This window comes from Petaurus breviceps, unplaced genomic scaffold (genome assembly GCF_028583685.1).
Source record: "Petaurus breviceps papuanus isolate PSGF00001 unplaced genomic scaffold, PetGlider_PUasm1.0 186, whole genome shotgun sequence".
Taxonomy (NCBI): Eukaryota; Metazoa; Chordata; class Mammalia; order Diprotodontia; family Petauridae; genus Petaurus; species Petaurus breviceps.
Window position 1 is genome coordinate 32,936,730 of NW_027185798.1, and position 25,862 is coordinate 32,962,591.

At 46.8% G+C, this 25,862-nt stretch overlaps 2 protein-coding genes across 2 annotated transcripts in view; both read left to right on the top strand.

Moving 5' to 3' along the window:
- The window catches only part of SF3B4 (splicing factor 3b subunit 4), a 3,226-nt gene extending 375 nt beyond the window's left edge, over window positions 1–2,851 (top strand). The window contains exons 2-6 of the mRNA XM_069090129.1: window positions 224–352; window positions 568–1,110; window positions 1,428–1,634; window positions 2,093–2,266; window positions 2,437–2,851. Of these exons, the coding sequence (XP_068946230.1) occupies window positions 224–352; window positions 568–1,110; window positions 1,428–1,634; window positions 2,093–2,266; window positions 2,437–2,624 (1,241 nt within the window). The 3' untranslated portion in view covers window positions 2,625–2,851. The remainder of the gene's footprint in view (window positions 1–223; window positions 353–567; window positions 1,111–1,427; window positions 1,635–2,092; window positions 2,267–2,436) is intronic.
- A 5,677-nt stretch (window positions 2,852–8,528) lies between these two features.
- On the top strand, window positions 8,529–24,897 carry SV2A (synaptic vesicle glycoprotein 2A). The gene is made up of 13 exons (XM_069090130.1): window positions 8,529–8,623; window positions 12,485–13,483; window positions 14,756–14,936; window positions 15,639–15,790; window positions 16,008–16,141; window positions 18,664–18,753; window positions 19,253–19,363; window positions 19,447–19,535; window positions 20,385–20,549; window positions 21,006–21,139; window positions 21,365–21,571; window positions 22,326–22,485; window positions 22,950–24,897. The coding sequence occupies exons 2-13, from the start codon at window positions 12,862–12,864 to the stop codon at window positions 23,131–23,133; spliced, it is 2,229 nt and encodes a 742-aa protein (XP_068946231.1). The 5' UTR covers window positions 8,529–8,623; window positions 12,485–12,861; the 3' UTR covers window positions 23,134–24,897.
- Window positions 24,898–25,862: the final 965 nt, after the last annotated feature.

A 25,862-nucleotide genomic window follows, 5' to 3' on the forward strand; every position in this document is an offset into this window, starting at 1 on the left:
GGGAAGGGAGGGCTTCCCAAGTTTCCCACGCACCCGACCCCCAGGGCCGTGGAGAAGCCGCCTGAGGCAGCGTGGGGCCCAGAGAGTGACGTCCGGTGGCCGCCCCTTTGTGGCCCGACCTCGGTCAGATACCGCTGTCTGCCGGTCGTGGCCCCCGGTGCCGCGCCCCCTCCTTTCTGGCCTCGCGCCCCCGATTCACGGCCGCGCCCCTTTCACTCTGCAGATGCCACTGTGTACGTGGGGGGCCTGGACGAGAAGGTCAGTGAGCCACTGCTGTGGGAGCTCTTTCTGCAGGCTGGGCCGGTGGTCAACACTCACATGCCCAAGGACAGAGTCACGGGGCAGCACCAAGGTAAAGAGGGGCGCACCCCCAGCTCGTGCCTCGATGGGCCCATCTGTAAAGAGCCCAGTAGCTGGGCGCACCAGCTCCGCCAAAGGCAGCCCTTGAAACCCTCGCTGGCTTGTTGGGTGCTTGCCCCGATTTCTCTTCTCTGCAAAAAAAGTGCTGGGCTCTTTTTGTGGGAGGGGGGCACCTCGTATCCCATTCTGACTCCTCTCCCTCTCCAGGCTATGGATTCGTGGAGTTCCTGAGTGAGGAGGATGCTGATTATGCTATTAAGATCATGAACATGATCAAACTGTATGGGAAGCCCATAAGAGTGAACAAAGCCTCGGCGCACAACAAGAACCTGGACGTGGGGGCCAACATCTTCATAGGGAACCTCGATCCCGAGATTGATGAGAAGCTGCTCTATGATACCTTCAGCGCCTTTGGGGTCATTTTGCAGACTCCCAAGATCATGCGGGACCCTGACACAGGCAACTCCAAGGGCTATGCCTTTATCAATTTTGCTTCATTCGATGCCTCTGATGCAGCGATTGAGGCCATGAACGGGCAGTATCTGTGTAATCGACCTATCACAGTGTCTTATGCCTTCAAGAAGGACTCTAAGGGGGAACGCCACGGTTCTGCCGCAGAGCGACTTCTGGCAGCTCAGAACCCCCTGTCTCAGGCAGATCGGCCACATCAGCTGTTTGCTGATGCACCACCCCCACCCTCTGCCCCGAATCCTGTCGTGTCTTCTTTGGGATCTGGGCTTCCTCCACCAGGTAGACCATGAGCTGGGTCTGTGGAAGTGAGGGCTAGGTTAAGGCTGGAGGGACTAGGAGAGAACAGATGGTCATTATTTGGTGAGGAAGTAGAGAAAGGGTCCTGGAGATGGGAGGCCTAGGGATAGTAAATGTGGTAGGGTTTCTTGGAGAGGTTGTAGATGTTTCATTTGTTTAAATTGCCCCTTATTGTATGTGTAATTTGTGGGGAGGAAGGGGTCATTCTCCTAGGTAGCAGGTGGGTATAGGGACGTGGTGGGATGAAGTTTTTGTCCTGTTTTTTTGATACAGACTCTTCTTTCTCCATTTCTTCTTAGGTATGCCCCCACCAGGCTCATTCCCACCTCCAGTACCACCTCCTGGAGCCCTTCCTCCAGGAATACCCCCAGCAATGCCTCCCCCACCTATGCCACCTGGAGCTGGAGCCCATGGCCCTCCATCAGCAGGAACCCCTGGGGCAGGACATCCTGGACATGGCCATTCACATCCCCATCCATTCCCACCAGGCGGGATGCCTCATCCTGGTAGGTGTTCTGTGCTGGAAATGAGAGGGACAAATAGGGAGGTGGTGGTGGTTGGGGGGGGAATTATGTCTTAACTCTCTGTGTCTTTTTCTTTTCTATTTTTGTCCATATCTTGTGCACTTGGCCCTCCCTTGTCCCTCCTATCCTTTCAACCTCTGTCCAATTCCTAATTCTGTTTTTGGGGTGATACGTGATCCTGTAGAAAGAACTTATGAGAATAGGAGATGATTTTTCTATTTTAACTAATCAATGTTATATTTCTCTTTGAAGAAGATAGAGTGGGTAAGACCTGTTTCCTACCAACTTTATTCTCCATGTGAATCTCCCTCTTTTTCTCTCATCCCTCTACTTCTTTGTTTTTCTTTTGGACTGCTTTCTCTTTCTCTTCTCCTTTCTATAACCTTAGCTTCCCCTTTTTACTCTCCATTTCATTCTCATGTCTTCTTTCTTTTGTCTAGGTATGTCTCAGATGCAGCTCGCCCACCATGGTCCCCATGGCTTGGGACACCCCCATGCAGGACCTCCAGGCTCAGGGGGACAGCCTCCTCCACGACCACCACCAGGAATGCCCCATCCTGGTCCCCCTCCTATGGGAATGCCACCCCGAGGACCCCCTTTTGGATCTCCCATGGGTGAGTAGACTCCTGCCCATCTCATACTTTCTCCTTTCTTAAGTCTTTTACTCCCCACCTGCCATCCTCTTTTCACCTTTCCATATGGCCTTTCTTTTCCCAAAATGTACCTCACGCTGATAGATTCTGTGTTTCTTGTTATCTTTAACCTCTCTCTTTTTCTCATTTAGGTCACCCAGGCCCCATGCCTCCCCATGGTATGCGAGGGCCTCCTCCGTTAATGCCCCCCCACGGATACAGCGGTCCTCCTCGACCTCCACCCTATGGCTACCAAAGAGGACCCCTTCCTCCACCCCGGCCTTCCCCTCGTCCGCCAGTACCCCCTCGTGGCCCACTTCGGGGTCCTCTTCCTCAGTAGAGCCAAATTTCTCTACCATCTGTTGCACTCCTCTGAGGCTCTTCCTGTCTTTTGGACCAGTCAGAGGAACTGTTGCCCCCTGGGCCTGGGGCAGCGCTTTCTTCCTCAAATTTGTCTTTTTTTCCAGTGTGATTTTTTTCCCCCCACTGGACTTTTTTCTATGTTGGGCTCCACTTCTTCCCCAGATGTTGGCAGTGAATAAAGCTGGATCCCTTGTTTATCCTGTATGATGTTATTCTTGTTGAAGTAACTTCCCTCTTCTTCCAGGAAGGAGGTGTGGGGTAGAGGGACGGGGGTGAAGGAGATAGTAATCTAGCAAGTGTGAATTTACTGCTTGACTTTGTTGATTCTCTTCAATGTCATCTTATTTATTCTTTTACTGTAATTCACCTAGTACTTTTAAGGGTCTCAAACTGTGCTTGGGATGGGGATACAAAAACAGAAATGAAACTTTTGCCCCTTTCCTCAAAGAGCTTACATTATTGTTTTTATTTCTGGAGAGAAATGATTATATAATACAATATTTATTTAATGATATATATTATTATTTCCAGAGGGAAGTAATGTGCAGTGATGAGCAAATACAAAATATATACGACATAATTTGGGGGGATGGTGGATACTAACAACCATTGGGGCAATAGGCAAAGGTGTTTTGTGTGAGGCTGCATAAGCTGAACCTAGAAGGCAGCTAGGAGGTCCAAAAGGCAGGGATGAGAAAAGAGAGCATGCCAGATACAGAGAACACCTTTCCCCAGAAGAGAAAGGGATATCATGTACAGGAAACAGCCCACAGGTCAGTCTGGAACATAGCATAGGAGGGTTATGTGAAATTGGCCTATAACAAGAATCTCCATTATGAAGGGCTTTACAAATACCAAACAAAGGAGGTTGTAATTTATCCCAGAAAGAATAGCCACTGAAACTTCTTGGGCAGGACCTGCCCCTTAGGAATATACATTTGGTAGCTGTGGAAGATGGATTACAGAGGGGAGAGGCTGGGTGTAGGGAAACTAGCTATAGACTGCTGAAGCAGCCCAGGCTGGAAGTGAAGAGGGCCTGAGTTAGTGTGGATTTAGAGGGAACAGATGTGAAAGGTATAGAGGTAGAGTCCATTGACTTGGCAATTGGGTATAGGGAAGGTGACTGAAGAGTTGAGGATTGACTCCTAGGTTGTAAATGTGGGGGACTGGAAGGATGGTGGCACCTTAGAATGGAAGTGAGGTAGGTTTATGGTGGAAGGTGCTGTTTTGGGCATGCTAATTTTGAGATACTAATAAGGCACATCCAGGTGCAAATGAGTTCTATAAGTAGATGAGAATTATCTTCATAGAAATATTTGAACCTATAAGATATAAAAGATAAGTTTCTATCAGAACTAGTTTATACCTACCCATTTTCTTATTCAGTTGTGTCTGGCTTTGTGACCCCTTTTGGGGTTTTCTTGGCAAAGATGCTGGAGTTGTTTGCCATTTCTTTCCCCAGTTCGGTTTTACAGATGAAGAAACAAGCAAACAGTTAAGTGATTTGCCCAGGGTCCCACGGTAAGTGTCTGAGGCTATATTTGAACTCAGGCCTTCCTGACTCCAGGCCTGGCACTCAGTCTACTTTGTCACCTAGCTGCCTTGATTTTCTCATTATCTCTTAACTCTACGACATCTGACTCCTCCTTTTCTCCTAAAACTGCTCAAAAGTCACCAATACCCACCTTGACAAATGCATTGACCTCAGTTTTCATCCTCAATGACATCTGCAGTCTGACACAATTGACTATATCTTCTGTAATCACTCCTGAGGCATCCACTGCATGTTTCCAGCTCTTCTCTCTGACTCATCAGTTTTTGGTCTCCTTTACTGATTCCTTTTTCTTTACCTACTAAACATTAGATATTATGAAAGGCTGAGAACTTTACACTGTTCTGTGCTTTTTCCTGCTTTTCAAACTGATTGTGACTCATGACTCCCACTACTTTTGTTATCCTGATAACACTTTACTAGCTTGATCTTTTACCTGAGCTGGGTTCTATATATCTAATTGTAAGATACTTACAGTTAAGCATTTCTTAAGTACCAGGCCAGGGTGGGGAACCTGCAGCCCCGAGGCCACATGTGTCCTTCTAGGTCCTTGGAAGACCTTTTGACTGATTGTAAAACCAAGTTTTACAGAACAAATTTTTAAAGAGGATTTGTTTTGTGTAGTTCAGATTCAGTCAAAGGGCTGCACTCAAGGACCTAGAGGGCCACAGTTTCCCCACACCTATACTAAGCTCTGTCCTCAAGGAACTTTCATTCTACTTGCAAGTCCTATTGATACTTCAAACTCAATGTGTCCAATTTTCCTTCCTTTCCTGATTTCTCTATTTCTGTCATCAGTAAAACCATTCTTCCTTGCTCCTCAGACCAAAAATCATGTAGTCAAAATCACTCCTCATTCATACCCATTCAACCACTTTAAGTTGATTCTACCCATGAAATAACCCCTGCATTTGACTTTATTTGTCCCATTTCTATTCATTTTGCCACTTACCTGGTCACTTAATGCACTGGCTACTGCAACAGCTAGCTAACTTGTCTTGCCTTAATTTCTTATTTGTGAAATGAGGGTTTTGGCCTAGGTGGCCTCGAAGGTCCATTCCACGTCAAAATGTGTGATTCTGTGAATTTAATCACGTTGCACAACTAAAAAGAGCAGCTTAAACACCATCCCTTCCCTGTGGCTTTCACTGATTTCATCAACTTGTCCCACCTCAGACTGATGGTTCCCTACTGGGATCTCTCAGCACTCTGGATCTCTTGTATACTTCCATCCTGCTTGCATTATATTTATGTTCGTGTTTTATTCCATTTTACTAGATTGTAACTTCCTAAGGACTGCATCATATCCTGCTTTATATTGCCCCCTCAGCTCTTAGTACATTGTCTCTTAGAGTGTCTTGCACTTATCTGGCACTCAAATGTTGAATTTAATTTTAGTTGAATACTGCCTTACATTGTTACTTAACTAGGTTTCATGCATTTTCTCTTTAAAATACAAGCTTCTAGAAGTTGGGGACTAATTTTCTTTGTTCATCCCTCCTGAGGGACTTAATGAACCTTGGGTACATATTGTCCCTTTCAATGTTTCTTCCCACTTAACTTATCCCTCCTCCACTTCTTCCTGTTGGAAGAATCTTGTGTGATTGTTGTGGATGGTACTAGTACTGGTGAATCGCTTCTACTGTAGAGTAAGCTATCCATCATACACATATTTTCCTCCAATTTCTGGGTTGTGGTCTTCTTTTGCAACCCAAGCCAAGTATAGAAAGACAGGAGATAGATTAATGACAATTCACTTGTATGGTACTTTGTCATTACAAAATACTTAATAGACATCTCATTTGATCTCACAATGTTCTTGTGAAGTAGAGATTCAGAATGAAGTGAGTGGAGACCTTCAAAAGTAATCTTAGACCATTTCCCACCCACTTGGGTATCTCCTTTAAAACCTCCTTGGATTAAATGATTTGGAAGGTTCCTTCCCTTTCTAAATCCTATTATATGACTTGCCACAGTCACAGCAACAGAAGAGAAATGACAGACTGAAACTCAGATTTTCTTCCTCTAACTGCAGTACTTTTTCTCTTATACTGTGTCTCCATGAGAAAAGCTAGATTAGGAGAGATGGTCTGTGTTGAGAGAGGGGTTGCTTGGAAGGAATGGGTGAGATTGAGTGAGTGGAACTGTCTTTGTCTACACTTGCTCTCACAATCACAACTCAAGCCAAGAAGCATCTTTTGGGGTGTGATAAAAAGTAAGCAATTTGAGATCTAAAGGGGTGGAGTGTAGAAGAGATTAAGGCCAATCACTAACTGTCTTGAAATTCTGATATTCAAAAGGTTTATTAATAACAAAGTTTCATTAATATTTGTGTATGCATGCATCATCCTAAATTCTAGTAAGTTGGGGAGTATTCTCCAGGGGCCTCATTTCTTGAATAGGGCAAAGAAATAGAGGTTAAAAGTTTCCATTTCTCTGAGTTTCTTATCCAAAGATAAAAGGAGGCTTACACAAGACTGTGTTTGCAAATTATTTCTTTGTTTTATCAACGTTTTCTTTTATGATGTGCTGCATATGGTGTTTGGGTCTTGGTTTCCTGTATCTTTGATTATCAGTAAAGGGTCCAGATGTAAAATGCCTGGATCCATCTGTTCTGGCTTGAGTGTCTTTGATGGACTGTACAGTAAAAATTCTGTTTTCTTTCACCCCTTTATCTCTTAGTAAATTTCCACACTACTCTCACATGATGTTCTTTCAGCCATTCACTGGTTATTTTGGATTCCAATCTCTTCCCAATTGATTCAGTAAAATGAATGAAATTATAAATTACTATTATAACTACTGATTAATCCATTAGTATAATATCTATTTTAGCTCACTATTATTGAGAACCCTTAACCCCTCAGTCCTCTTGTCCTTTTCAGGAAGGTGAGGTCCCTCGGTCTAGGTACTGACTAGCTAGTATTGTTCTGCTTATTTTAGCATATAGACCTAGGTTAAGACTTGGAGAGAAGTGGGTGAAACCCCCTTTTTGAAAAGTATAGATCTTAAAAATTTAAATCAGAAAGGGGACATTAGGGGTCTTCCAGTCTAACTGCCTTATTTTTTAGACTGAGGAAACAAGATCAGAGAAACAAATGACTTGCCCAAGGTCAAACAGAGAGACCAGAGACTACAGAGAATGCAGGTGTTTTGATTTCTGGTCCAGTGCTTTTTCCAATAGAACTGCTTTTCAATTCCTTAGACCTCCTCTGGAGGGGGAGCAGCATGGTGCCTGGGAATCAAGGCTCATGGGTTTAGTCACTCAGCTGTGTGGTTTGGAGGGATCAGGCGGGGGTTGGGAAGAAGGAAGAGGTGGGCAGGAGGAGAAATCTGACGATGAAGGTCTTTTGGCCCAGGATGGAGACGGAGGATTGGGGGGGGGGGGGGGGAGGTGGGGGGAGGGGGGGGGGGGGGGGGGGGGGGGAGTTGTGGGGGGGGGGGTGGATGGGGGGGGGGGGGGGGGGGGGGGGGGGGGGGGGACCAGTTGCAGATTGGGGAAGAGGAGGAGAAGGAGGGAAGGCAAAATGTGGGAGTTCTTGATTTTTATTCCTTTACCCACTGTGACCAAAAAGAAGAGGGAGAATGTCCGGAGACAATCTTTTAATGCCTTTTCCTCTTGTGTATTTGTTTCTGCAACTGGTAGTGGGGTATATGGACAAAGGAAGGGTGCTGGGGGAAGGTGTCCTTGCAATAAATAACCAGAAATGTTGATATCTGGGAAGGGTATGGATACACCTAGCATACTTCAGATGTGAGGGACACTGGAGTCCAAAGCTCTAGGAAACCTACCACCCCAATCAGACTCTATTTACCCTGTTTTCACTAATTAGCATGTGGCGATGGTACCGCAAGAGGGTATTGCCATATGGCTAATTGAAGGGGAGAAATTAGGGAGGATGGCGTGTTTATGGAGAGGGTTACGAGACTTGAGGGTTTATCCTGAAATTTTGCAGGGTTGGACATAAGGGGGTTAGTTGTGATGCTCTCTGGGAAGTGGTACCCAGACCCCTGCCCCTCCTGGTTCGGACCTAATATGTATCGTGTAGGTATTTCTCTCTAGGTAATTATCTGACTCCCAGACAATCCCCAGTTTCTCTCTTTCCTTCTTTATGGGGGAGCAGGGATGGTCTTCCGCCTTCCCTCTGAGAAACGCCTCCCCCTCCCCAGCCGTCTCTTCATCTCTCCCTACCTCTGGCTTGAGTCGGTACTTTCCTTTCCATCTAGTCTCCCCAACCTCCCCCGCCCCCCTCAATGGTCTCTCCCGATGTTCGGCTGCGCGAGTTGGGGGGGGGGGGGGGGGCGGGGGGGGGGGGGGGGGGGGGGGGGGCAGGTCTGCATTGCCGCTTCCCCTGATACCCAGAGCAGCCGCTGCCGCTGTCGCCGTCTCCTCCCTGCTTCCTTGCCGCGGGGACCCTTCCCAGGTGAGACCCCCGACTCTTCATCCCTTCATTCCCAGTTCCCTTCACCTCTCTCCTTAGCCCCAGACACTCCTTGCATTTGAAGCATCTTCTTAACTCAGATTGGAACCATTTTATGCTCCAGTGCCTTTTTTTGAGGGGGGGTCCTCATCTTTCATCAGGAGGTATTATGGGGGGTTGATATTTATTTCCACTAGAATGCTCTCTCTCTCTCTCTCTCTCTCTCTCTCTCCCTCTCTTTCCTTTTCTCCCTCCTTCTCTCTCTTTTCTTTTCTTTCTCCCTGTCCCTTCCTCTCTCCCTCTCCTCAAGACTCCCCCCCCCCCATACTTCGAGAAGGGCGGGGGAGGGGGTGGTGGTGTTGGGGGAACTGTCTGAATTATATCACTACCCAAATCCCCAAGCCTTAAATGTACCCTTCACCTCATCTTTCCTTTCCTAGTGTCTCCTACATCAGGATGGAAGATAAATGACCTTGGCAAGGGGGGTGGGTGGGGGTAGATTATGCCTCCTTTTTCCCCCGTTTGAGGCTTGAGGTAAATAGGTTGGGAGTGGGAAGGAGCTAGATGCTGAAGGGGGAAAACAGGGAGATCATTGTACCTTTTAGGAAATTTGGGAGGGTTGGAAGGGCAGATTTTTGGGAATTTGCATGTGGGGAGGGTGATAAATAGCCTGAAGCAAGATAGTGAGAGGGATTGATATCTGGAGATATGGGCAATTGATAAAGGCGGGAAATGTTGGGGGGTGAAAATGGACATCAGTCTAGAATGAAGACTTAGGGGAAGCAGGAGGTGGGAGATGGGGAAAGAGGCTCAGAAAAATCAATTGGTGAATTCTTGGTGCCTTGTTGCCCTCCAGCCCAGGCAAAATGGGAGGAGGGGATATGTGAAAAATTCCCTTGGTGAAGGCCTCTGTCCCTGTGTCCTGTTTGTCTGTCTCTGAGCTCCTGCCTCTCCTTATTCCTTCCCTTGCAGCCTCAGCTGTCACCTCCATTTTCTCTTCACAGCAATGGCCCTTTCCTCACGCGTACGCTTGGAGTGAAATGGGGGGGGGAGATGAAAGGAGGGGGAAGGTATTAGCACAATTTTGCCTATCCTTCAGGTGGGGGCTTATCCTTTTGGAAAAGGGGTAGGAGGCTCTAGGACACCTCCTGTAACATCTTATCCTCAGGAGGGTGGGGATTTGGATGTATTGAGTTTACCAATGACCTTGTCACTTGTGAGGGGAGATGGAGGGAAAGAGATGAATTGTGTTTCATATCTGAGTGTTTTGAGGTATTGGGGTCCTTCTACACCCCAAATCTCTCAACCACAGATGACTTAAGGACACTGAAAACACCTGATTCCCTCCATACCCTTGCTGTACAGAATCCATAAGAGGAGTGAATTCATCTTTTATGGTGTAACAGTGTTTATAACCGGACTGTCTCCATATCATACCCTCCTAGGCTCTCCTTTCTCTCTAGCCCCCTGTCTTTCCCTACACACTTCACTGAGACTGAAGCTAAAAATAGCATTATTTCCTCTAGCCTTAGCCAGCTCTTGGAATCTCTGACTCCCTTTCTCCCTCATCTGACCCATCTGACTCCCTGTTACCTGGGGAAGGAGACGTTGAGCTACTCCATTGCTCTGGAGACCATCTTCAGTCTCCATATCCCTGGGGCAAATCCAGCGACTACCACAGGCTATGACCTCAGGCCAATCCTGCTTCCTCCTGCAGGACTCTTGGGAGACCCATTTTGCATTGGGGAGGGGATAACTCGGATGTGATTCTTCAGTTCTTGCTGAGGGATGAGGATATTGTGTGAGTGTGTGTGTGTATGTGATTGTTCACTGCTACTGGAAAAGATCATGGGAATATAGATTTAGAACTGAAAGGCACCTCAGAAACCATCTAGTCCAACTCTTTCTTTAATGATGAACTGAGGCCCAGAGAGGTGGGACAAGGTCACATAGGTAAGTAAATAGTAGAGACAAAATTCAAACCAAGGTCCTGGACTCTAAAACTGGTCCTTTTCCACTATGGGGATCATTAGTCTTGGTCAAGCTGGTGATGGTTTTAGCCTGAGAGATCTAGGCTCTGATTCTTGCCCTTTATATTACTACTTCCCAGTCTCCTATCTGGGGATGTCCTTAATCTCACCAACCTAACCTACAGCTGTTTATAAGGGACATTCTCTGATAGGACTTTATATATACCCCATAGGAGCATATATATGCACCTTCCATGATCTTTTCCTTGTACTATTTTTTTGGGGAGCCCACATTCCCCCCTTATTCTGCACCAATCTTTGTCGCAATGCAGTGTCCCTGAAGTCCTTTTCCCCAAACCACAGGGAGGAGGGACAGAAAGGATTAAGTGGGGATTAGGAGGGGAAGTCCTCAGGGGGTGGGATGGTGGGGAAGGATTTCCAGGGTCTGGACTGGGAAGAACACCTGAGACTTCTCAAGTGAAGGAGGAGTCAGGAGGTAAGTAAGTTTGAAATGAAGACGCTCCTGTACACCCCCACCAGAGAAAGGGGGAGGGGGTCCAGTTGTTTGTCCCTGGAGGAAAGTGCTATTTTCTGTCTCCTACTCAAATCTTGGTCATTATTCTTTTTTTTGCTTTCCTTGTATGATCTGGTCAGGACAGTGGGGCATGCATGTTTGCATTGGGCACATCTAGGGGGATCTTGGAGCACTTAAGAAGACACTTAGTGACAGCACCCTAGTATGTCCCTTAGCCCATGACCTACTTCCTTTTTCCTTCATCCCTTCCCTTTCCCTAACCAATATTTCCTTCCCCTTGGATTGTGCCCAGAGATGGCCATCATTTGTTTCTGTTTCTTGTAGAATGTGAGACTTTGCTCTTGGCTGGACTGTTCATGTCAATCTCTGTGAGTTCTACCATAGGAGGGGAGACACTTTGGTGTAGTGGAAAGAGATCTGGATTTGGAATCAGGGACCAGAGGATTGAACTTTAGGGCATGAATTAGGCGAGTCATTTAAATTCACTGGGTCTCAATCCTGTCATCTGTGAAATGAAGGAGTCTGGACTCATGTCTATGAGCCCAGACTTCCTGATCTTGATGGGATTCCATCTATGACACAGGTGGAGAGGCATGAGGCATATATTACAGTCTAAAAAATGGAAGCATTGTCCTTATGTGGATCTTGGACCTTAGAGGTGTGATGATGGGCAGGACTTGGGAACGCCATCTTCCAGATCGGCCTCGATGTACTCTTACATTTTATCTCCTATCATACATTGGGATGAGAACCAAGGTGACCAGACAGTGGGGCTAAACATACCCTCTAACTGTTGGACCAAAAATTTAAAAAAGCAAGGCATCCATCTTTAAAACCTGTCTCACTGTACTCTTACATCCTACCTCCTATTATGCATTGGGATGAGGACCAAGGTGACCAGATAGTGGGGCTAAACATACCCTCTAACTATTGGATCAAAAATAAAAAAAATAAAATAAAAACAAGGCATCAAGCTGGAAGGAAATTAGACAACAATGCTAATGTATCTTTGATATTTTTCATCTCTCTGTGTCTGTTTCTTAGTAGGGCAAGAAAGGTTTCTAAGTTTAATGGGAAAGGGGTAGGATAAGCTGATAGAATAGGGTTCTAGACAGATCTGTGTGGAGCTTGAGCCTGTTCTCCAGGGCTAAGGTGAGAGGGTGCTCGTGGGAGGGAAAAGATGACCTCCTGAGTCTTCTTTCATCTCTGGTTCAATCATCCTACACTGAGGCCATTTCCTCATTTTAAAACATGGGTTGGGCATAGTGGGGTTTGGATGGGAAAGGGACTACATTGTATATTGACTGGCTTCTTCTGGTTCTCATGCTTTTTTCCTTTTTCTTTTCCTCTGTCTTCCAGGACAACCAATGTTTCCTGCAGAGACATGACTGCTCTCTCTTTGCTAGCCTGAACATTCCAACTCTACTCCAGCCAACCTGATTCTCCTTTCCTTTCCCTTACCTCTCCCCAACTCCCTACTTTTTGACTATGTTGAACAGGTTGTAGATTTATATTTTCTACCCTCTCCCTCCTTTCCCCTCTAATACATGCCCCTTTCTGGTCCTACCTTCTCTTTCATTCAATGTCCAAAGCTCTTTGAATGTACTTTACTTGGGGTAAAGTGGATTTACCAGGGGGTCTTCTAAAATCTAGAGGTTTCTTGAGGGACAGGACAGGGAGGAAGAGAAGGCAGAGGGAGGACCCCTGAGGGGTGTCCAAACACCCCAGTCACTGCCATGGATGAAGGCTTCCGTGACCGGACCGCCTTCATCCGTGGAGCTAAAGACATTGCAAAGGAGGTCAAGAAGCATGCAACCAAGAAGGTGGTCAAGGGCCTTGACAGAGTTCAGGATGAATATTCAAGGAGATCTTATGCCCGATTTGAGGAGGAGGATGATGATGATGACTTTCCTGCCCCAGCTGATGGTTATTACCGTGGGGACGGAGTTAGGGAAGATGAAGAAGAAGGGGGTGTATCCAGTGATGCCACTGAGGGCCATGATGAGGATGAGGAGATCTACGAGGGGGAATATCAGGGAATCCCCAGGGGAGACTCAAGTGGAAAGGGAGAGCATTTGGCAGATGGGGCTCCCCTGGCTGGGGTGAGGGGAGGCCTGGGTGATGGAGAAGGCCCTGGAATTGGAGGGGAAGCTCAGCGGCGGAAGGAGAGGGAAGAGCTAGCCCAGCAATATGAAACCATCCTGCGGGAGTGTGGCCATGGCCGGTTCCAGTGGACCCTCTATTTTGTCTTGGGTCTGGCACTTATGGCTGATGGGGTCGAAGTCTTCGTGGTGGGGTTTGTGCTGCCCAGTGCTGAAAAGGACATGTGCCTGTCTGACTCCAACAAAGGCATGCTGGGTGAGAAACCAAAGTCTTTCCTATTCTTTTTCCCCTTCTCATCCCTTATCTCCTAGGTTGTCTCCTATTCCATTTCTACTCTGGCCACAGAAACTCTGCTAGGCACTGAGTGACCCCTCAAAGTATCTCCTAAGGATGATAGGGACTTTGTCCAGGTCTTCCTTCCTTTTTCCAGTTCCCAACTAAGGTCTGGGAATCTTGTGGTCCTTCCCTAAGGAGATAGACCATGACTTACAGAGTAGGGGGAAGAGAATCTGTGGCCTACTCAACTTGTGGTTTTGGGATTATAGAATTATAATGAACTTGATTATGTTTTCCTCCTCTCATGACTACTCACTCCCCTTAGGAGGTGGTGAAGGGTCAAGGGAAAGGATTTATTTTCATGGGCAGTCCCTTTATCACAATGGGAGGCCTCTCTGTTCATTTAGGCTTCTTTTGTGCCCTGTTGAGAGAGGGCTTATTCCTTTCCTTTGATAGGAAGGGAATGGAATCCAAGAGGTCAGAATCCCAGTTCTTTTAACTTGGATGGGAGAGAGGGAAGTTTTGACCTTGCCTCCAGCTCTTAGTTCCAGATGGGGGTATGTGACTGAGGACTCCTGAAATTTGCCTAAATCTGAGAAAGCTATAATCCACTGATACTTGAGTGGCCCCTGGTAGTGCCCAAATTGCCAACAGTCCCAGGACAAAAGGTCGGGATGGGGAGATCTCTTCTGGTCCCTTCCCAGAAGAGCTGAAGGAGAGAGCTCCACAGACTGTGAAAGGAAGGAGGTTATGAAAGGAGAGAGGTTGAGATTGGTGTTGGAAGGAATAAAGGTTAGATCTAATGGGGGAGATGGGGATTGTCTGACTAAGAGATTTATTAATTGGAGATGAATTATCTCCTTCATCAAAGAACACAGAAGAGATCTCTAGCTGAAGCCAATGGGAGGGCTAATTTGGCTTTGAGAGGGTCCTGGAGAGAAGGGCCTTAGATTAGAGCAGATCTTACTCACTCTTAATTCCCATATCTGTTAGTCCAAGGCCCCATTATGTTTTGATTCAGAAGTTCTTCTCTGGGTTCTTGCCATTTTGTCCTGTCCATTTTTCTCTCAAATGGGGCCCAAACACCCTAGTCTTATTTCCTAACCCTGGATCTACTTAAGCAGTCAGATGGTTTTTCTCAGGTTTAACCTTGATCCATGCTGCTGTAATTTCACTTCATTTTGTATTCATTTGACTGGAGGAGGCATGACTGACCTTCCCATCCTTTTCCTTCTGTATTTCTCTTTCCAGGACTCATTGTCTACTTGGGTATGATGGTTGGAGCCTTTCTCTGGGGAGGTCTGGCTGACAGACTGGGCCGGCGACAATGTCTGCTCATCTCACTCTCCGTCAACAGTGTCTTCGCCTTTTTTTCATCTTTTGTCCAGGGCTATGGCACATTCCTCCTCTGCCGCCTGCTCTCTGGGGTCGGGTGAGTACCTGCTCCAAAGATTCCTTCCTTCCCTTCCCCTCCCCACCCCTAAGTATCCCCCAAATTCACCTACAACTTCTGTTTCCATTCCCAGATGTACCTTCCCATTTTAATGTCCTCAATTGCCTCAGAAATGCCTTCATGATGATCTTCTGGTGGAAGCCGCTCTAGGTTTCTATAGCACCCAGAAGCTTTCTCATATCCCCCAGATTCCTAATTCTCTAGACATTATGGAAATTATTCAAACCCTGGACCTTTCCATCCTCTTGGAATTTCCAGTGTCTCTATGTAAACTCCCCTCATTTCTCTAACATCACTGCCTGTATCTGCACTACTCTGTGTCTAAGATCTTTTGTATACCTTCCCCTTGGATTTCTCTTCCCTTAAATTTCTCCTCCCAGGATTTTTCCCATTTCTTTAACTCTCCTAATCTCCTCAACCCTCCTCCTAATCTTTAAGACTTTCCATCTGCTCCCTCTCCTTTCCTATAGAACCCCTCATTTTAGAAGCTTGCCTCCCTCCTTAGCTTACTTTTCCCATCTTTGGAGGAAGAGAGGAATTAGGGAATAGTTTTGGGGGCAGGGGAATGAATGGAAGTGTGCTCTGATCTGGTGGGAGGAGTCCGGATCTGGGGAGTGGTGGTGGTGGGTGGTGGGGTGGGAATCTGATTTCTTATCTCTTCTTCCTTGGAATTCCCTACAGGATTGGGGGGTCTATTCCTATCGTCTTCTCCTATTTCTCTGAGTTCTTGGCCCAAGAGAAGCGAGGGGAGCATTTGAGTTGGCTCTGTATGTTCTGGATGATTGGTGGTGTGTACGCAGCTGCCATGGCCTGGGCCATCATTCCTCATTATGGTGAGAGCCCTCTGAAGGGACCGTGCCCCTCCAGGAGACACCCCTTTAGATTCCTCTCCCTGAGGCAGAAACTGCTTTTAGTCTGGTACGGTGGGAGCCTCCATTCCCAACCAGAGTGAAAACCCCAGAATCTCCCCCTCTAAATGGGCATTCTTTCAGGGTGGAGCTACTTTCTGATTTCTAGTACTATCCTGTCATCTTTCTTTTTTTTCCCCAGGATGGAGCTTCCAAATGGGTTCTGCTTACCAGTTCCATAGCTGGCGGGTTTTTGTTCTCGTGTGTGCCTTTCCTTCTGTATTTGCCATTGGGGCCCTGACCACACAGCCGGAGAGCCCCCGATTTTTCCTGGAGGTAAAGAGTGATGGAAATTGGGAGGGGAAACCTTTTGCTCTGGGATTTCTAGCTGCTTGGTTTTTTACCATTTATCAGCTGACTCATTGGTTGATTTCTTACTTCCCTTGGAGGATTTTATGACTTCTAGCTGGTCCTGTTTGATACTGGGTCTCTGTTTTACTCTCTTCCTTTCATCAACTGCTTTTACTCTATGGGGTGGGATTTTGCCTCCTGCCTTTACTCTTTGTGGCATTTTGGGTGTGGTATAGGACCCGTCAATGTCATAGATGGCTTAATACATTCTACATGTTGTTCCATGCACTCACACTGATGTGATGGATAGGTCAGTTTCTTCAGGGGATTTGTATTCAAGAACCCTGAATTCAGGGGTTTCCTGGTATGGTTCTGCCTCTCTTGCCCTATTATTCCTCTTACCAAGTGTCATTTGGTCTGGACATCAAGAACTCTTGAGGCAGGACCTAAATTTAAATCCCAGCCCTGACACTTAATTACCTGGGTATGTTTGGGCACATTATTTGATTTCCTGGTATTCCATTTCTTACCTATATCTAGCAGTTGTGTGGGGTAGGTCCTATTGCGGTGATGGGGAGAGGGCTAGTTACAGTGCTCCCTCTTTCTTGCCCCGATCCTCTTGTTGGTAGTAATGAATTTCTTTCTCCTCACTGCCTTCCTTCAGGCTCACTTTCTCTCTAGTCAAATCCCTTAGCTCTGCTCCTCAACGGGGAATGTTTTCCTTTTACACCTAAGGGAGAAGACAATGGAAAGAAGTTATTTCTTTGAGACAGCTGCTTTAGCAATACCAGCTCCCAACTTGTTGCTACACTTGTCCTTTGTTTTTGTTTTTATTTCTTATTGTTCAGGACTTATTTGCAAAGATGAATCTATAATTCTCTTTTTTTTCCTCTCCAAGTCTCCACATGGGCAAAGTCACAGCAGTTGTAAAATCTCTGTTCTGTATACCTTGCCACTCACTTTCTCTAATGGAACATGTACAGTGGATATGCAGTGGCCAACCTCTTTATCTTAAAGAGATCAATTTCTTTAACCAACAGTAGTGAACCCAAAGCAGTACAAACCCTTAAGAAATTAAGATTGATAACAGCCTCTTCACTTGAGAGAGACACTTAAAGGGTTACAGCAGACATAGTTGTGGGCTTGGCATCAGGAAGACCTGGGTTCAACTCTTACTTTAGACATTTATCAGCTGTATGACCCCAGACAAGTCACTTAACAGCTGTCTGCCTCAGTTTCTCCAATTGTAAAATGGGGTAATGGTATCACCTCTCAGGGTTGTTGGTGAGGATCAAATAAATATATTTGCACAGTATCTGGCACATAGTAGGCTCTTAATAAATACTTGTTTCCTTTCTTCCCAAGAGAGCTAATAAGTTAACAGAAGCAAAAGACAGGAAAGGGAGGCATCCCCAGTTCTAGAGTCTCTTCTGTGTGGCCTCTGCCTCACCAGGTTTTTGACTGTTCCTTCTCTTAGAAGCTCAACCTTCATTCCTCAATGGTTGTACTAATGCCAGCCCCACACCAAGCCCCTGATCTGCTTGTGCTGGCCTCCTTTCTTCCTCTCTTCCCGTACCTTCTTGAGGAGAGGGCTGGTTCATAGCCACAGAGAGAGTCCCAAAGGTCTCCCCAGAGAGAGGAAATTTCCTGCATGCCAGGGGCCATTACCCTCCAACATCCTGTTGTGATCACAATCAGGAGGTTGGATTAAAAGATCTTTCAGCTTTACATCCATCATCCCATGCCCTCCTTACCCCCTTGATCCAACTAAATAGTTTTTGTAATTTTCCTTGTTGCCAATGTTTTCCCTTCCTTGCCATGAGGTCTCCAGCTAAGAATCTCTCCTTGGCTTGTCCCTCTGTTGCTCTCCATCCCAATACCCATATGGATTCCATTGAGCTGGGCAAGAGCACAGCAGTGGAAGGAGCCCTGGAATGAGAGTCAGGAAGCCTGAGTTCTAGTCCTGGACCTCAGTAACTCTGTGTGTGTGTGTGTGAGACCTTAATCAGGTTATTTCATAGGTTCCAGATGCTTCTTCTGTTAAATGATGGGGCTGGACAAGAAAATATCTCAGCTCCTTTTCACCTCTGGATCTCTGGATCTATAGCATTCCTGGGAAATTTGGAAAGTGTGATCTGTGCGTGTATTGAGGGTAGGGGTGGTAGTGGGGTTAGGCTGGTTGTGTGTCTCTGAGATGTCATAGACCATGGATTTAGAGCTGGAAGGGACCTTAAATGTTCTTTAGTCTTCTCATTTTACAAGAGAAACTGAGGATCAGAGAATTAAAACGATTTGCCCAGGGTCACATAGATAGTATTTGGCAGAACCTGTTAGTTGAACCCATGCCCTTTAGGTGGGAGATAAATATCTGTAACTCTCATACAGGACCTAGCCTGGTCTGGGTCTGGGTGGGAGTGAGGGCTGGGAGTAGAACTAACCTGGAGAGAAGCAGCTGTGATCTGAGGAAGCTGGGAGGTTGAAACCCACTTCTGTGTCTGTGGCTGCAGAATGGGAAACACGATGAAGCCTGGATGGTCCTGAAGCAAGTCCATGACACCAATATGAGGGCGAAAGGGCATCCCGAGAGAGTGTTCTCAGTAAGTCACCTCCTCCCCATCCTGGATGTGATTTCTTTTCCTTTGGGATCTCTACTGAATCAGATACTGAAAGTGTTTGGAATGAATAACCCGCCCCTTCCAGGGACACTCTTCCCTCAATTCCTCCTTCACATAGGTTGTCACCTGGCTATTCCCCACCCCAAAGCTCCCCACAGTCCTCTCCATCCTCTCACACTGAGTCAGATTTCTCTCTGTCTCTTTCTCTGTTTCTCTGTCTCGGTCTCTCTCTGTCCTGCCCCCTGTCTCTCTGTCTCTTTGTCTTTGTCTCTGTTTCTATCTCTCTTTGTCTATGTTTCTCTATGTCTATCTGTCTCTGTCTCTCTGCCCCGTTCCCCTGTCTCTCTGTGCATCATATCTAATTTGCCTCCATGCCCCACAACCTCCCAGTTTGTTACTGGAATGGAACCCATGGGGCTGGGTGATGCCATGTGACTCCATGATCCCTTGTGTGATGGCTGGACCTGTTTCTTTCCTTCAGGTGACCCACATTAAGACCATCCGTCAGGAAGATGAGTTGATTGAGATTCAGTCGGACACGGGGACCTGGTACCAGCGCTGGGGGGTCCGGGCAATGAGCCTAGGGGGCCAGGTAATAGGGGAATTTTGCAGGGGAGGAAAGGTATGGGGGGACAGTGGGGCTTGACCTCCCCTTGACCACCTGCCCCCCTCCAGGTATGGGGGAACTTCCTTTCCTGTTTCAGCCCCGAATATCGCCGAATTACCTTGATGATGATGGGCGTGTGGTTCACCATGTCCTTTAGGTGAGGGGGTGCTGGTGTTGAATAGGTATATGTTGGAGTGGTAGGGGGGAGGGGAGAGCAGAGGAAAAGCTGGAAGTCAGTCGACAAACATTTGAAAATGCCTGCTATGTGCCAGGAACTGTGCTAAGCACTGAAATACAAGGAAAGGTAAACTCAGTCCCTGCCCTCAAGGAGAAAGGAAGGAAAGAAGGAAGGAAACAAGCATTAATAAATGTTGATTTTGTGCCAGATACCGTGCTTAGGAGCTCACATTTTAGTGGGGAAGACAACAAGTAAATAATTAGACAGCTATTTGGTGTAATAGTGGATAGACTGCTGTATTGGTGTCTGGAAGACCCAGGTTCAAATCTTGCCTCAGATACTTACTAGACTTGTGATCCTGGGTAAGGCATTGAACTCTGTGCCTCACCTGTTTCCTCACCTGTAAAGTGAGGAGGCTTGGTCTCGAAGTTTCCTTCTAGCCCTAAACCAATAATTCTAAGATAAGTACAGAGTAGATGGAAGGTAATCTCAGAGGGGAAGGCATTAGCTCAGAGGTAGATCTGGAAAGCCCTCTGGCAGAAGGTGGTATTTCATCTGAGTCCTGCAGAAAGCCAGGGATTGGAAGAGGAAGAGGTGAGGAGGGAGCAGAGCACATTCAGGTCTTTTGGGGGGAAGGGTGGGGGGGGGCAAGCCAGTGCAAAGGGATAGAGATGGGAGAGTAGGGGGGGGTGTTGCTCTGGCACTCCTTGACCATTCTTCTATGTTCTTTCTGCCCCTTCCAGGGGTTGAAGCCTCTCTTCAGTCACTATGACTCTGGGGTTATGACTGATCCCTCATTTCACTTTGTCCCCAAACTCTGTTCCTTAGCTATTATGGCTTAACAGTCTGGTTCCCCGACATGATCCGTCACCTTCAGGCAGTTGACTATGCTGCCCGAACCAGGCTCTTCGCAGGGGAGCGGGTGGAACATGTGACCTTCAACTTCACCCTGGAGAACCAGATTCACCGTGGGGGCCAGTACTTCAATGACAAGTACGTGAGGGCTTGTCCCTGGCCCCTCTGCCAGGGGCTCTCCTCAAATCCCTCTCTGCTGCCAGCCAAAGAGTCTCCAAGCATGGCGCAGAGCTCAGTCTCTGGGAATTCTAGAGAAGACTCCTCTCTCAGGCTTCTCTAGTTTCTCCTCTTCCACAATCACTGAAGGGCACAAGTTGGGGTGGGCAGGAGTGTGTGTGTGTGGCCGAATAGGAGGGAGGGCTACAGAGAAAAATCTCTCATCTTTCTCCCCTCCCTTCCTTTAATAATAATAATAGCTAGTATTTATAATATAGTACTTTAAGGTTTGTAAAGCAATTTCTGAGCGATCGCTTTTGAACCTCAAACAATCTTGTCATGTAGGTGGTTCTATTATTATCATATTAAAGGTGAGGAAACTAAGGCTGAGAGGCTCTGACTTGTGTGCTTCTCCTCCCCCCTTCCTGGCCCTTCCAGGTTTATTGGCCTGAGACTGAAGTCGGTGTCTTTTGAGGACTCGCTGTTTGAGGAGTGTTACTTCGAGGATGTCACGTCCAGTAACACATTCTTTCGAAATTGTACATTTATCAACACGATATTCTACAATACAGGTACCAGCATTTTGCTTGGGGCAAAAGCAAGGTGGGAGATGTTGAGAGAAGGGGACAGTCTCTTCTGCCATTCCAGACCACTGCTCCACAATCTGCACCCTGCTCACTTTTCTTTACACACACACACACACACACACACACACACACACACACACACACACACACACACACACACACACACACACACTTTCTCCCCAACCCTGTGTTGTTTTTTCTGTCCTCCAGACCTGTTTGAGTACAAGTTTGTAGGCAGCCGGCTGATCAATAGCACATTTTTGCATAGCAAGGAAGGGTGTCCCCTGGACGTGGCTGGGACAGGTGAAGGCGCCTACATGGTTTACTTCGTCAGCTTTCTGGGGACCCTAGCTGTGCTCCCTGGGAACATCGTGTCAGCCTTGCTCATGGACAAGATTGGCCGGCTTCGAATGTTGGGTAATTGGGGAGCAAATGGAAGAGGTGGGAATAACCTTGATAGCTGAGTAATTAGGGCAGGACAATGGGGCTTTGCCCAGGGCATTGAGATTCAGTGTCACTGTTGGCACATTCATCTCTTGGCTGTGTAGAAACAACTGAGTTTAGCACCTAGGTAGCAGGAATAATTAGCTAAAATAGGAAATTAACCAAACAGTGTGCCTTTTTTGCTCCTTCCCCTTGCCCTGACCCCTCCAAATAGGCTTGTTTGCTGTCTGACCTCCCTAGCAGCATCCTTGAGGTGGCCTAGGGTTCCTAAACCCTCATCCCCCAAGTGGAATGAGTCATAAAGTTTTTATTTGAGAGCACAGATTCCTGCTCTTTCACCTGGCTCATTTTATGCTTGGGTGCATAATTGACCCTGAGTGCCAAAACTGCTAGTTCTGACTCTGCTTGATACCACTTCCTAGTCAACAAATATTTGGCGAGAACCTGTTATATGTGGGCATCATACTAGACAATCTGTGCCCTGTGAAAGAACTTTAAAGAAGTGGTGGGGGTCCAGGATAGAAGTGTCTAGCAGGAGGTAAAAGTAATCAGGAAGACGAGGAGGAAAATACTCTTGTTTATGACATTATGGATCATGCCTTGGTCGGGCCAAATGGTTGGTTGGTGGATTTTGAGCTGTACAGAGACAGACAAGGGTGGCTGGGCCATGGGATCTATGACTCTTTCCCAACCTTGATGTCCACCTCTCCTTTCTTCCCCAATCCAGCTGGGTCCAGTGTGATGTCATGTGTCTCCTGCTTCTTCCTGTCCTTTGGGAACAGTGAATCTGCCATGATTGCTCTACTCTGCCTCTTTGGCGGGGTCAGCATCGCGTCTTGGAACGCGCTGGATGTGCTGACCGTTGAGCTCTACCCTTCAGATAAGAGGTACCTAAGTCTGGGAGCTGAGAATAATAGAGGGAGTGGGGGGACCAAGGAGTTGGGGGTGGGGAACCCAATGGAGAAAAATCACTGTTCTTCCCAATGGCAAGATGGACTGACATAGGTTCCCCCACACTCCATTTTCTCTTTAGGAGCCTGTTGCTTCTATGTTCACTACTCTAAGGATTCCCATGGCTAGCTTTGTTATGGTGTCTTCTTTCTTTCACTCGTTACTTCTGACTCCCATTTATAACCTCCATCTTCCTGTAAACCCTATATCCCCCCTTGAATGTTTCCTGCCCTTCTCTCTCTCCCCATGTTATGTCCTTAAGTTCTTTCTGCTGCTCCATCATTGATATCATTGACTCACCTTTCCTCCACACATTTCAACGTGCCTCTCCTTACATCTTGCCCTGCCCCCATGCTCCCCATGATATTTCCTTTTGACCCTTCTCTCCCTGCCTCCACAGGACCACTGCCTTCGGCTTCCTGAATGCCCTGTGTAAGCTGGCAGCTGTGCTTGGGATCAGCATCTTCACCTCTTTTGTGGGGGTCACGAAGGCCGCCCCCATCCTCTTTGCCTCGGCTGCCCTCGCCCTTGGCAGTTCCCTTGCCCTAAAACTTCCAGAGACCCGGGGGCAGGTGCTGCAGTGAGGGAGAGTTGGAGGACATGGGGGCAGTGCACTGTGAGACCAACGACTCCTTCATCAACACCCACCTCCTCCATCTGTCCCCAAGAATCCCCCATTACTCCCTCTCTACCCTTCTCTGTGTTTGATGTCTTAGCCGTGTGTGTGTTGTATGTGTGTGTGTGCACGTGTGTGTGCTCGCGTGAGTGGTCCTCATGGGGCAGGGGCTACAGAGGAGAAAGCTCTTTCCCCCTAAGGTTCTGGAGAAGCTCCACTCCCTACCTCTAACTATCCTTAATGTCCACATATTCTCCTTTCCTTTCTTCTCTGACGTTATGGTTAAGGTTCATACCCCTACTTCAGGGCCTACAGACAAGGCCTTCATTTCACCTGTACAAACCTCAGTTCTCTCTGGGAGCTAAGATCCAGGAGAAGGGAGCCGGGGCAGAGTGGGGAGGAGGTATCTCTTCCCCTTGGGTCTTCTGTACAGATCTTCTTCAGGGATGGGGGGAGCAGAGAGACCGAAGAACAGGGGTCTGAAGATGAGGTACAGGATTCTGGGCAGAGAGAACTAGTGAAATGGAGGGTCACTGCGTGCCCTCCGATACCTCCCTGTGAATGCTGGTAGGGGTAGCAATAATCCTTAGCCCCCTGGGCTTCCCCTTTCTTTCCCCCAATTCAGATTACAAGTTTGAATCCAGAGTTTTATAAAGTTTGATTTTTTATTTTTATTTATTTGTATTGAGTTCTGAGGCAGCTCAGCAGGTATGTATGTATGTATGTGTGTGTGTGTATGTATTGTGTATGTAGTGGGGAGGGAGATATTGCTGCATTGTCTTTGAAATTTAAGCCAAGGGTAATTTTAACAGATACTATATAACTGTGGCCTCACCAATAGAGTTCCCTACTTGTCCTTCCTATGTCAAGCCTAGGAAGTGTAATCTCTGGGCTGGGTGGGCAAAGGAAACACCTAGACTGGGGGGACAACTCTAGGTTAAACGTGATCTAAGCACAGTGTCCCCTTCCTCTCCCCCTAGAGAAGCACAGGCTCCCCTGCTCACTATAGCACAGAGAGAATAGCACAGGCACCCACTCTCTCCAAAGGGGCCCTATTCTAGGAGTCATGGGGAGGCCAAAGAGACCAGCAGACATATCTAAAAGCACAAGGATCCCGGAGTGGGAAGACAGGGTCCCTTTCTGTGAGCCCCTCTAGCCAGGCTGGGAGCTTTGGGAAGGTTCCAGCCCCAGCCCAGGAGCCTCAGCTCCTCCATATAATCTCTTTCCCATGAAATGGCCCCTGCCATTTAAACTTTAGCTGCTCCTTACCCCGTGTGACTGGTTTTTCTCTGGTGCCCCCCACTGTAGTTGTGATGTATTGTAGTTTTTAGCTGTTTGTAAAATGTAAAAAAATTAAATTAAAAAAAAAACCAGGAAAAAAGGGGAAAAGTATGAAAAATAAAAAGTAAAATCCAAATTCCCCCTCCTCCCATATTGCGTCCAGCCCCCTAACCCTGTGGCCACTCCCCTCATTTTGTAACACTGACCAGGTGATGACCGTTGAACTCTTTGTGTCTGTGCTCAGACCACCCCTTTCCTTCTGGTGCCATGTGTTATGAGCCACATTTCTTTCTGTCACCCCATCCTGCTGGATGCAGTTCCTTCCTGCCACCCCAGGAGGGGCCGTCCATCTTCCCACCCTCCTGGGAATGCCCCTCCCCTCCAGTCGATGTGAAAAAATGAAATGAAAATAAGAGAAAAATAAAATTTTAAAAAATCCTTATAACTGTAAGTGCTGTCCCTTTATTTATTCCATCCAAGTCCATGTCTGTTGGACCTCCTGTCTGTTTTGTCTTTGGGGGTTGGGGGGAGAGAGAAGGATGGAATTAAAAATGGATTTTTCCATATTCTTCTTGGGACTGTTCCATGACAGTGGATGATCCCCATATTCTTCCACACCCAGCTGGAAGCTTTAGAATGCCTTTCAGGTATAACATTCTGATGAGAAGTTCTGTTTTTCCTTCCTGTACACTCTTAAATTTCTCCCTTTCTATTCTAACCGGCCAGAACCTCAGTCAATGCCTTTCTTTTAGATTCTTGCCATAATTTCCTAACTGATCTCCTGACCTCCAATCTATTCCACGTATGTTTTGTATACCTTATTTTCTCCCACTTCCTCCTACATTGGCTTTTAACTGACCAAAGGATTGATGAGAACCCTATTTCCCTCAAAACTTAACTCAAATGCCATCTTTTATAGGAGTTGATCTCCTAGTTGCTAGTGCCTTCCTCTCTCATCCAAATTCCCTTGTATTTATTTATATATTCTTTTATGTGCCTGCTGACTCTGTACAACATAAGGTCTTTCAGGAGCAGGTAGTTTCATTTTTGATTTTGTCTCCTTAAGAGCTTAGTAGTGTAAGTGCTTAATATGTTTGTCAGTTGGTATAAATTCCTTAGCTCAGTACTCAAGGCTTTCTACAATTTTGACTCTCATCTTCCAATTTCCCTACTTACTACTGTAGTATAATGGCAACAAAGCTGTGTTTGGCATGAGAACATCTAGGTTTCAGTCTATAGCACTGGTACTTATGACCTATGTGAACTTAGGCAAGTTAATTAAGGTTCCCAAACTATTTGGCCTGTCACCCCCTTAAAAAAATTACTCACTGCCCCCTGGAAATCAATTTTCTTTAACCCTTCAACAGTCATTTGAAAAAATATAACATTTAAAAATGATACATCTTAAATTTAATA